The sequence below is a fragment of the Chiloscyllium plagiosum genome, chromosome 30, assembly GCF_004010195.1.
Source record: "Chiloscyllium plagiosum isolate BGI_BamShark_2017 chromosome 30, ASM401019v2, whole genome shotgun sequence".
In the NCBI taxonomy this organism is placed as follows: Eukaryota; Metazoa; Chordata; class Chondrichthyes; order Orectolobiformes; family Hemiscylliidae; genus Chiloscyllium; species Chiloscyllium plagiosum.
This window is the reverse complement of record NC_057739.1, coordinates 3,675,671-3,688,611: the sequence shown is the minus strand read 5'-3', so window position 1 is coordinate 3,688,611 and position 12,941 is coordinate 3,675,671. Positions and strand designations below refer to the sequence as shown.

The 12,941-nt window shown below is 41.6% G+C and overlaps 1 protein-coding gene across 1 annotated transcript in view; it reads left to right on the top strand.

Annotated features, from left to right (window-relative positions):
• LOC122564715 overlaps window positions 1–12,941 on the top strand; it is a 155,439-nt gene that overhangs the window by 80,285 nt on the left and 62,213 nt on the right. The window contains exon 7 of the mRNA XM_043719838.1: window positions 7,503–7,571. Coding sequence (XP_043575773.1) covers window positions 7,503–7,571 — 69 coding nt within the window. The remainder of the gene's footprint in view (window positions 1–7,502; window positions 7,572–12,941) is intronic.

Here is a 12,941-nt window from a genome sequence, read left to right as displayed (position 1 = left end):
AAAATGGGGTGGGGGCTGAAAAGCTCTTGTCCTACTGTGCAGCCCTATGCATTCAGAAGAGCCCTGTGGCTGTGACCTATTCCATAGCTGGGTGCTCCTTGACCCAGCCTGTTGTTGCTGATGGACTTGACATCAGTCCCGTTCCTCCTGCAGTTGAGTCTTTTCTGTTACTCACAATGTGTCACTTGCTCCTTATGTACTCCTCACCATTTTATGTACTCTGTTCCCAGTGGTGAATATGATTAAATGTATGAAAGAGTGTCAGTCTTCATCCTCTCAGATAGGTAGCCATAGCAATCAATATGCCACCCAGTGTAGAGCACATCATTCTCAGTGGAAAGGATCTAAATTGGGCACTAAAGGAGGGAAAGAGTGCCTTAAATCTCAGAACAGCAATTGGTGGAGTACCCCTTTTGATATTGATCTCCCTGAAGATAAGGACTGAGCATACTTCACCACACTGTTTCTATGAGCAGTTTGTAAATAGAAAAGTATGACTGACAACACAGACCATGCTGGACACAATCAGTGCCGGCCTCTGCATAGATGTCAAGTTCCACATTCCCAGAATCTGCACATCCTCTGTTATCTTGCCCTATCCCAAAAGCTCATTTTAACCCTGCAAATGTGGGAATCCACCATAATGAACTTCATTTAAACTGTCTCCTGGAATTACACCTTGCTGATACCCAGTATGCTTCTTCATACTTTTCCTTTCGAGGTCATGGTGGTGGTATGGTCAGTAAGCCACCTATGCATAGCTTACTGTGGTGTCCAATGGTGGTCCATAGTCACTCCATTCAACTTGAGTTTTCATCCTGTTCGTAGGATCCCTACTTTGTGGAAGCAGGCGATTTGTCCACACCAATCCTCTAAAGAGCATCCTACCAGATAAACTGCCCTCTATCCCTGTAATCCTGCATTTCCCATTGCTAACCCCCCTAGCCTACACATCCATGGACACAATCCGCAATTTAGCATGGCCAATCCACCTAACCTGCACATCTTTGGACTGTGGGAGGAAACCAAAGCATCCAGAGGAAACCTGTGCAGACGTGGAGAGTTTGTGTAAATTCCACACAGATAATCGCCTGAGGTTGGAATTGTACCTGGGTCCCTGGCGCTGTGAGGCAGCATTGCTAACCACTGAGCCACTGTGCTGCGCCTCTTATCACCACAGTTCTAACCTCCCATGTCCTTGACTCCCTGACACCTTCTGATATCTCTAGTGCACCATTCGCTCCCCATCTTGAACCCTCCTGAGACATTGACGGATGGGCACCCAGGACTGTGCTCACCAGACTTTTGGCTGACTTCAATGAACAGCACGAGACATGACCAACCATATGTGGACTGACAATATGCAGTCCACATATGGTTGCTTGTGTTGGCCCTCTAGTCTGACCACTGAGTGCTGTCTGACTGTATGACAAGTCCCCTAACCATGTGCCTCCAAAGTGGATGACTTTGTATAACAAGAAGTCCGTCTGTGCTAAATAATCCCTTAAAATAGCAGTAATGAAATCTTTGATTCTTGCTGAAGTGCCAATGTGCAAGTGACATAGGACCGCATCATAAGGTAAATCAAGGCTTGGAATGGAATAAGTATCTAAGTAGGTGCAAAATAAGCAAGAATGAACAGAGCAAGCGAGCAGCCTGAGATGTAACCTGGTCCAGTGCTTCAACTGGATGTCTGTCTGTGTGTGAAAAGTAGCCCTGCTGCAGCACTCTCAACATTAGTTGCCAGTTTACATTGAAATGCACATTTGTGTCTCATGAACAGCCTGTCAGCATATTCCTGTAAGGACATTAGGGTTGGCAGATGCCGGATGACAATGTCCTTAGATGAAGAGTCTGTGTAGCTGATGGCTATGGTTTGTTCCCACATTATTTTCTGACAATCAGCGATGATCATCATTAGGTGAAAGTGAGGACAGCAGATGCTGGAGATTAGAGTCAAGACTAGAGTGCTGCTGGAAAAGCACAGCTGGTCGGGCAGCATCCAAGGAGCAGGAAAATAGACGTTTCGGGCAGGAGCCCTTCATCAGGAATGAGGAATCCTCATTTAGGAAACCTGGTCAGCATGGATAAGTTGGACTGAAAGGTCTGTTTCTGTGCTGTAAGCCTCTATCGATTGATGATCCAGGACCTGATCCACCTATCCCAGAGGACTGGTCTATCAACAGCTTTTCTACCCCTGGATCTACAGGAGGCATTCAGCAGGGTGGATCATGTATATTTATTTGGAAATATGCAAGTATTTGCGTTCAGGACGTAGTTCATTACTGAGATCTGGCTTCCTCAGAATGTCTAATTAAGTTTATAGGTCTATGTCAGCCCGTTCACTTTCCTGCTCCTTGGATGCTGCCTGACCTGCTGTGCTTTTCCAGCACCACTCTGATCTAAACTTTGGAAAAGACTATGTCAGGGCTGCTTAGTGTCTGACTAGTTGCAAAAAGAAAAGTTTCCTATTCAACTTTTTTAGAGATGCTATTATATACCTGTGGAGAAGATGGGACTTGAACCCCAGTTATATTCTGTTTGTGTGGAACCTTTTCTGTGCTTGCAAATAACATCTTGCAAGGTTGTCAGGTTGTTACTATTGTGCAAGTTGGGTCTGGAGGGTAATCCTTCCGGCTTACTGTAAAGACCATGAGTTTTTTTGTGCTTTTTGAAACTCTAGACTGAAATGAGAGAGGACTGTTTTGAAACCTAGGGATTTTCAAGACTGACTGCATGTTTTGAAAGTAAGGTATTTGATATATTTAGTGGATCCTGTTTGAACAGTTGTGAGCTCCAGCAGTGTGCAAGCGAACTAGAGCTGAGGGATTGTTTATAAGTGAAGCTACAGACCAACCATCAATGGTTATAATTGTTAAACAGGTAGCTGAACATCTAGGGTTGTAAACAAGGTAGTGTGAAGCTAGTCACATTGGAAGAGAGGAAGGTCTAGTGGTATTATCATTTCAGAGACATAGGCAGATCTAGGGACCTGGGATCGGATCCGACCATGGCACACAGTGGATTTTGAATTCAATCTGGAGAAGCTTAAAAATCTGATAATGAGTGACTATAAAACAATTGTTGGAAAAGTTTGCTTCACTAATGCCTCTGAAGAGAAGAAAACTGTCCTTACCTGGTCTGGCATCATTGTGACTCCAGACCCATTTCAATGCCCTTGACTCTTAACTACCCTCTAAAAACAGGCATTTAAGTATATCAAACACTAGAAAGGAAAAATAGTAATGAAACCACGTAGACCACCTGAGATCCATTGAGGCATCACAATTGACAACAGCACAAACAGCCCTGTTGATACTACAAATTCAACCATACTAACATCTGGGAGCTATTGCCAATATTGGAAGAGATGTCTCAAGTCAAGCAACAGTCTGACATAGTCATTCTCATGGAATCATACCTTATAACACATGAGACACCACAAGGACCATTCCTGAGTATGTCCAGTCCCATCAGCAGGACAGACCCAGCAATGGAGTCACTTTATCAGTCATATTATGTACATAGGCAAGAGGCAGTTTCTCTGGCAGTCCTCAATATTGACTCTGGACCCCCTGAAGTCGTATGGCATCAGGTCAAAGATAGCTATTGAAACCCATGTACGTGATGAATCAATACTCCTCCATATTGAACAGTACTTGGAGGAACCAGTGAGGGTGGCAAGGACACAGAATGCCACCACCAAAAGTGGCTTGGCAGTATCACCACTGACTGAGCTGGTCAAGTCCTAAAGGCTATAATCGTAGACTGGGTATGTGACAAGTGATAAGAGAACTGACAAGAGGGAATAACATACTTGACCTCAACTTCACCAATATGCTTGCTGCAGATGCATCTACTCATGACAATTATTGGTAAGAAAGACCACCACAACATGCTTTGAGAAACAAACCCCTGTTTTCAGCCTTCAATAGTATTTGTGGCACTATCATTGTGCAGTATAGGATAGACTTCAAACAAATCAAGCAACTTAAGACTGGGCACTGTGAGTCATCAGCAGCAGCTAAATTGTACTCCAACACAATCTGAAACTTCATATCTAATTGCAGATCACAGAGCAAGTGACATGCTTGTGGTCATGATAGTATCATATTTTGTGTGTTGACAATGAAATTAGTTGCATGTGCCAAAATTGCTGCAATTGCAAATAAGTCTTAATAATTTGAATATAAGCCAAAGTTAAAAAAAGGTTCAACTACATCAGGTGTTGTGCATAAGTTTTCATCATGGAAATAGAGTCATAATAGCATACAATCCTTTAGGCCACAATGTCTATTCGGACCAGCAAACAGCAAATTTACCTCCATTGATCCATTTCCTTCTCTGCTCTGGCATTTTAACTGCTCATCCAGCTGCAAGAATGCTTTCCTGCAACACTCTCTCAAGCAGCAGATTCCATATTCCTGTCACCCTCTGGGTGAAAGAATATTTCCTCTGATCACCTCTAAATCAGTTACTCCTCACCTTCAACTTATGCCTTCTGATCTTAGACAAGTTTGCCATGACAAAAAGATTGTCATGATCAAGCCTATCTACGCCTCAAAAAATATTACACCTCAGTCAAATCCTCCCCCGTTCAGCGTCCTCTACTCCAGGAGAAACAAATCCAGCCTATTCAATCTCTTCTCATAACTGAGACTTAACATCCCGGTGAATCTCCTCTGCAATGCCTCCAGCGTAGTGACCTTCCCATAGTGTGTCGACCAGAATGGCACACAATATTCCATCTGTGACCTAACCAATTCTCTACAAAATTGCAACAAGACTTCCCTGTTCCTACAAACCGTTCCCCGGCAAATGAAGGCAAGCATCCGCATGCCTTCTTCACCACACTATCTACCCATGCTGACACCTTCAGGGATCTGATGTCCCTTTGTTCTTAAGTACTCCCTAGGGACCTAGCATTCATTGTGCAAATTCTTATTAAACCTCCTAAAATGCATCACCTCATATTTATCAGGATTAAATTCCGTGTACAATTGCTCTGCCCAATTTGCCAGCTGATCGATATCAGAGTGTAGCCTGTGTCCATCCTCCTCACTATGAACAGCACCACCCATTTTCATGTCATCTGCAACTTATTATTTCTACCTTCTATATTCACATCCAAGTCATTAACATACTTAACTAACAGCAAGGGTCCCAGCATTGGTCACTGTGGTACACTACTGGTCACAGACTTCCAATCACAGGGTGGCACAGTGGTTAGTATTGCTGCCTCACAGTGCCAGAGACCCAGGTTCAATTCCCACCTCAGGCAACTGGCTGTGTGGAGTTTGCACATTTCTCCCCATGTTTGCGTGGGTTTTCTCCGGGTGCTCCGGTTTCCTCCCACAGTCCAAAAATGTGCAAGTTAGGTGAATTGGCCATGCTAAATTGCCCGTAGTGTTAGGTGAAGGGGTAAATGTAGAGAAATGGGTCTGGGTGGGTTGCTCTTCGGAGGGTCGGTGTGGACTTGTTGGGCCGAAGGGCCTGTTTTCACACTGGAAGTAATCTAATCTAATCAAAAAAAAAACTTTCCACCATCAACCTTTGCTTTCTATTTGCAAGCCAATTTTGGATCTAGTTTGCCAATTTAACTTGGATCCCATGGGCTCTTACTTTTGGATCAGCGTTCCATGTGGGACTGTGTCAAAGGTCTTACTTAAGTCCATATAAACCACTTCACCTGCACTACTCTCATCAATACTTATAGTCACCTTTTCAAAAAACTGAACTAAATTTGGCAGACAGGATCTCCCTCCAACAAACCTGTGCTGACTATCTGTAATCAATTTCTGCTTTTTCAAGCGTTAATTAATTGTGTTCCTCAGAATTTTTTTCAATAATTTCCCTACCTATCCCTGCTACCCTTCTTGAGCAGGTGAACCACATTAGCTATCCTACAGTCAACTGGAACTTCACCTGTGGCCAATGAAGTATTAAATATTTCCATCACAATCCCAGCAATCTCCTCCCTTGCCTCCCATAGCAGCCAGGAATACATCTGATCAGGCGCTGGGGATTTATGCACCGTTATGCCTTATGAATCATCTAATACCTCCTTATTAATCTTAATATGCTGTAGAACATCACATCCCAACTGAAACCTCCAGCTACAATGTCTTTCTCCTTTGTGAATACAGATGAGAGATATTTATTTAAGATTTTGCTCACATCCTCTGGCTACATACACAGACTGTCCCTTTGTCGGCTGCAGTTCCTGGCAACCTCTTACTATATTTATAAAATGCCTTGAGGATTTCCTTAATTCTTTCTAACAAAGATATTTTGTGGCCCCTCTTTGCTTTCTTAATTTTATTTTTAAGCACTTACGACACTTTCTATATTCCTGAGGGGCCTCCCCAGTTTTAAGTGTTCTGTTCCAGGTAAGGATGAACATTTCTTTCTTTAAAGGGCATTCAGACTGGTTTTTTTAAATTGGCAATGGATTCAGTACTTCCAGATTTTTATTGAATTCAAGCTCCACCATCTGCAATGTTGGGATTTGAACCTGAGTCCTCACAACATTGCCTTGGTCTCTGGATTAACAATTCAGTGATGATACCACTAGGACACTGCCTCCCTATGTACCTCTTTCATTTTCTTTATTAACCTCTCGATATCCCTTGACATCTAAGATCCCCTGACCATTCTGCATTTGCCCTTCACTTTTACAGGAAGTGCTGCCTCTGAACTCTCACTATCCAACTTTTGAAAGACTTCCACCTTACAAATGTAGACTTACCTGCCAGTAGCTGCTCCCACTATATATTTGCTAGATCCTGCCCTAATGAAATTGAAATTGACCTTCCCCCAATTTAGATACTTCACTTCTGAACTATCCTTATTCCTTTCCATAGTGACTTTGAAACTTACAGAATTATGGTCACTATTCCTAAAATGCTCACTCTCACTAACACTTCAGCCATCTGACTGACTTCATTTCCTAGGATTAGGTCTAGCAGTGCCCCATCTCTACTAGGCCTATCTGTACACTGGCGCAAAAAACTCTCCTGATTGCATTTTGGTAATTCCATCCATCTCATCTTTTTACACTAAGGCGATCACAGTTAATGTTAGCAAAGTTGAAATCCTCTAGTACTATAACCCTAATTCTCTTACAACTCTAATTTGTGCACATATCTTGCTCCTCTATCTGCCTCTGACTGTTGGGAGCCTGTAGTATAATCCAAATGTGATCACCCCCTTTTATTTCTAAGCTCCCAACCCAAATGGCCTCATTAGGAGAGCCTTCTAAGACATCCTTCCTCATTACTGCAGTAATGGTGTCCTTTGTCAGTAATACAATGACCCCACTTCTCTTACATTCTCCTCCCATCACACCTGAAACTTCTATGCCCTAGAATGTTGAGCTGCCAATTCTGCCCTTCCTTCAACCATGTGTCGGTGATTGTTACAGAGTTTTATATTATGTTGCACAAAATAAAAGTTTACATACTAATGTAAATTTTTAAATATTTATTGTATTTGTCTTTTAGGTCTGGGGTTCCAGAAGACTGTAAATTTGGAGAGAAAAATAATGTAACTAGTTACTTGGAAACCTGCAGGTGAGTCTAACTTAATTTTTGAGTTAAAGAAATATCTGCCTAATCTCACAATAAAATTAATTTGTCCCATCACATAGCTTGTAAAGCTTATGCTTGGGGCAATGTTGAGCTGAATTTATGATCAGAATAGCAGTTCCAAACCTATAAACAGGAGCAATGATGTTCGGTATTATTCCATTGCTACTTGGCTGAAGAGGTGAGATACCACATCTTCTTCAGCTTGCTTTGAAAGAGAGATTGCTTGTGGGGCATTTTATACAGCTATTGGAATAATCTCCAAAAATGTGTCATAGTCATATCGCATAGAAGAGGCATTTTGGCCCGTCTTCTCTGAGAATGTAGAGCTCTGTCTATTGGATCTTTAAAAGCTTGGATAGACCTTTTATATCATCAGCTGTTGGGAATCAGTGATTTGATTTATATAATCACATCTGTTTTCAGTATTTTAATAGCTATTCAAGTACCTTGAATCAAAAATTGTGCAAATAATAAAGCTATTTCTTAGGATAAAAGCAGGTGCACGCTGCTTCGCCTTTTCTACATTAATTTCACTGTCCAGCACTTGGCCCATTGCTTTGAATGTTATGACATTTCAAGTGCTCATCCACAAACTTTACTCACAGCCTCTTAGTATCTTGCCATTCCTTGAATCCTTTGTCTTATTCATTCTTGCAAAGTACTGTACTCTATGACATCACCTCACACTTACCAAGGTTAATTCCATCTGTCACTGATCTGCCCATCTGACCAGTCTGTCTATATCTTCTTGCAACCTAAGACCTTCTTCCTCACTATCAACCACACGCCCAATCTTTGTGCCATCTGTAAGCTTACTTATCACCATGCCACATTCTATTCCATGTTGTTTATGTACGTTTTACTTGCAGACCTTGCTCAAATTCATAGTTTGCATTTGTGGCGCCACGATTGACTATTATTTCATAATGCATGCCCATGTTGAGGGTATGTGGCAGCTCTAGATCAGTGATGAACCCATGATAGAGGCCATTAGGAGTTATTTAGGTTTCTTATCTGAATTCTCAAAATGGTGTAATAAATATCTTCTCTGAGAATGTAGAACTCTGTCTATTGGATCTTTAAAAGACTAGATAGACTTTGTATATAATCAGCTGTTGGGAATCAGTGATTTGATTTGTATAATCACATCTGTCTTCTATTCCAGTACCTTGCATCAATAAAGCTGTTTCTTAGGACAAAAGCAGCTGCATGCTGCTTCTCCTTTCTCTGCATTTGCCTGCTGAAGACAGAAAGAAAGCAACTGTACAAAAAGTGAAGCCATTATAATGTTTATCTTACTGCTTATCTGGCATAAGTCCATCAAATTGTGGTTAGCTCTTTGGGGAGCCCAATAACCAACCATCTCACACGCGCCCACAATTTAGGTGACACCTAAGACTTTGTGATACATTAAAGTTGAAAGCCATGTATCCTAAACTTAAATCAGAGAAATATGCTAGCAAGATTAAATTTATTGGTATGCTTGATGTAAGTCATGAAAAGATGCATTCAAGCTGTGCATAATTATATTGTTATTGCCAGTAGGCTTTCACAATTTAGTCAAAAGAAAGTGTTCGTGAACGTGGCAGTCAAAATAAAATATCCTGTGTCAGATTAAGCTGAGTGTGCTTTGCAAGTGTATCTTCTTACAACTACATTTTCTTATGTGGCTGACATCCTTGCCATCCTGCTGTGGGTGTGACATGAGGAAGCATCTTTATAAGGCTTCTTCCTTCTGATTTTTTTGGTCCACTAATTTTCCTTCGAAATGATAATAATAGTAATGACCACTGTTGCCTTCACTTTCAAGGTTTTGTCTCTATTCCGCTGCCACTTCCCGGAAAATAAAAGTCAAACTTACAAATGACCTTGTTTGATTCATCATTGTCCAGGTCATGACGCTGAACATTGTGCAATCATCAACAAGTATCCCCATCTCTGAACTTATGATGAAGGGAAGGTCATTGATGAAGCAGCTAAAGATGATTGGACCTAGGACAATCTCTCCTGCAGAGAGATCATGGAGCCAAGGTCCCTTATCTTCGTACTAGTTTAGATTCCAACTAGCAGAAGGTTTTCCCCTAAAAGTCTTATTGTCTGTAGTTTTGCCAGGGCTCCTTGATGCCACATTCAGCGAAATGAAGTCTTTGCTATCAAGGGCAGTCATTCAGACTTCCCCTCTGAAGTCTGGTTTTCTTTTTATATGTACAGTTTTATGTTGCTTTTTTTCCAGAATGAGAAGTTCTAAATCTATTTAGTCTTCTTTAAGGGAATAACAAAGGTTGGAATTTATCAGCTCTGAGTGGCGTGGGTTATGACAAGGTGAGTGGTAGAATCAGGCAAAATGTTTGGTGAGCCCCAACGTAACCTTGAATTTATCTCACTCCATCTCATATGCTTTTCTCAAGTGGCTTGGCAAGATTCTCATCAAACAGTGTGAGTACCAATTGATCTTCAGTATTGCTTGTTAAATACTTTGTTAGTATCCCAACTCGCCACAAGTTGCTATCTTAGCAAACTTGGCACACAGACTAGCTGTCAGGGAAGCTTACCATACAACTGAAGCAAGTTCATGGCAAATTCAACTCTGCTTGCTCCGTACAACCTTCAGATTAGGCACCAGGTGCCAACATTACAGGCATGCTGTATGGGCACCAGCCACATGCTCCCCCAGATCCACAGATATTGGCATCCAATAGATACCAGCCTTTAGGAACCCTCATGGCACATGCCTGAGCTACTTACAGGCTGCTTATGTAACTTGGATACATCAGCAATTATCATTGTAATTCTACCATAAGTGCTCTTTGCACTCATGAACATGCATCCAGCTCATGCATTGGACTAAGCTGCCTTTCAGGGCTCTCCACTTGCTGTCATGGGGTTAAGAGACTCAGCCTACCTGGATGCTCTCAGCATCCCTGCCTTGCATTGCCACTTCTTGCCTTTTTGTGCATAGTCCTCTCAGTCAAGCAAGTGATTAGATTACACACAGGACATGCTGGGTTAGTGTTGTTGCGGGTTAGTATGGGCAAAGGCAAATGGGGAAGCTGTTGCATGTATTAGTGAGAGTGGTAGAGCATGACCTTTGGTGGGAGATTGGTGCAAAAGCAGCGATAGATTGAGTGTGAAATATCAGAGAGAAGATGGTGACACTTATGTTGGTGGAGTGGTGAAGGATGTTCACCTTCTTCATAAAGTAGTGGGTATTCCTACAGATGGCTGAGACTGCTCTAACTTGGGTGGCAATCTAAGACTAAACTGGCATTGCCTGATGTTGTAGCCTGCACTGCTAGTCCTGGGGATGAGGAAGCCCAACCTGTGTACCATCATTCTCACAGTGACAGGCACCTGGGTGTGTGTGGACTTTGCATGTTCTCCCAATGCCTGTGTGGGTTTCTGCCAGATGCTCCGGTTTTCTCTCCCAGCAAGTTAGGTGGATTGGCCATGCTAAATTACCCATAGTCTTCAGGGATGTGTAAGCATTAGCATGGAAATTGCAGGGTTGCAGGGATACAATAGGGGGATGGGACTGGCGGGATGCTGTTTGAAGGGTTGGTGTAGATTTGTTGGGCTGAAAGGCCTGTTTCCACACTGTGCGGATTCTACAAAAAAAAGGAGCTCCAGGACCATATAAGGGATGAGTATGAGGAACAAAATGGCAGGTCCAAACTGACAGTGCTTCTATTGGCTTGTAAATTTGTTGCCAGCATTGGAAATGCAAGTCGGTTCCAAGATCCAATGAATGGTGTGTTTCTCCAGCACATGGTAAGATGGCATGGAAATCAGACCTGTTACTTGCTAAAACGACTGAACAGCAAATTTAATTTGGCAAGTTCGGTAAGCAATGATGAGAAAACTGGCTTGGCCCTGTGGCAAGAATCACTCCACCAAATTCAACATGACTTGAACTTAGCCAAAAAACTGTGTAATTCAGCCACAAATCTACTGTGTTGTATTTCAAGAAGTACTCTTCAATAAGGATTTTTATTTGACCATATAAATAATCGGTAGATCTCTGCTAATACATAGATCATCTGCTCTGATGAAGAGTTACTTGACCCAAAATGTTAACTCTTATTTCTCTCTACACATGCTGAACTTTTCCAGCAATTTCTGTTTTTGCTTCATTTATAGGGGACAAATAATTCTACATAATTTTAATTATAGCAACTTTGTGTTTGGAATGGATAAATCACAAAATTATTGTTTTCCTGCCTCATTTCGTTCCCTCTTCCTTTTGTCTTTTCGATCATTCAGTCCTACCTTTCTTGAAGAACAGATGTTGGAAAAGAATGATAATGTAACTGGCTATATGCAAAACTATAGGTTAGTGTCTCACTGCTGAACTGTATTATTGAGTGGTTTCAGACCAGTTTAGGCTCTTAGGTATTCCATTAGGCTTCCTGTAGAGATACTTTGGTATAAATATGCATGGAGTTGATGAAGATGCTAAGATTTGAATGTTGAAACGTGTGATGATGGAAAAGCACATATTTCGAGTATAACCTCTTCATCAAGGTTATGCTCGAAACGACACTCTCCTGCTCCTTGAATGCTGTCTGACCGGCTGTGCTTTTCCAGCACCACGTTTTTCGACTCTGATCTCCAACATCTGCAGTCCTCACTTTTATGCTAAGATTTCAAACCTGCTTTGTTTACAGCAGCCTTGAACTGTTAGAATCCATTCAGACACTTCAGTTCCTGAATAAGAAGACTTGCATGAAGGACTTGTTCTGATTCCATATCAAACCACTAAATTTATGTTATGATCTGGTTAGGGATTAGTAACATTTGTGTTTAAAGTGGACAAATTTGGAAATCCCTGGTACTAATTAAGAGAATAAAGCCACAACATTCCACAGCTTTGAACAAACCACACAACACCAGGTTATAGTCCAACAGGTTTAATTGGAAGCGCTAGCTTTCGGAGCAACACTCCTTCATCAGGTGATAGTGGAGGGCTCAATCCTAACACACAGAATTTATAGCAAAAATTTATAGTGTGATGTAACTGAAATTATACATTGAAAAATTAATTGTCTGTGAAACCTTTCATCTGTTAGAATACAGTGATAGTTTCACTTCTTTCATGTGTAAATCACAAAACCTTTTTTTTTAAAGTTGCATTCTCAGTTTAGCTGTTAACAATGGTGCTAGCTAGACAATATGTTGACGGTGTTGGCCCACTGTGTTCTCTGTCTATGCCATGATGTTTAGATTGATTCTAATCTAAAAAGTGAGATAACGGAGTTTTACATAAATTCATGCAGTTTTTGAGCTCAGAATTCTACATGAGTGCATGCAGTTTTTGAGCAAAGTACAATGTAACCCTGCAAGTAGAAATTCACC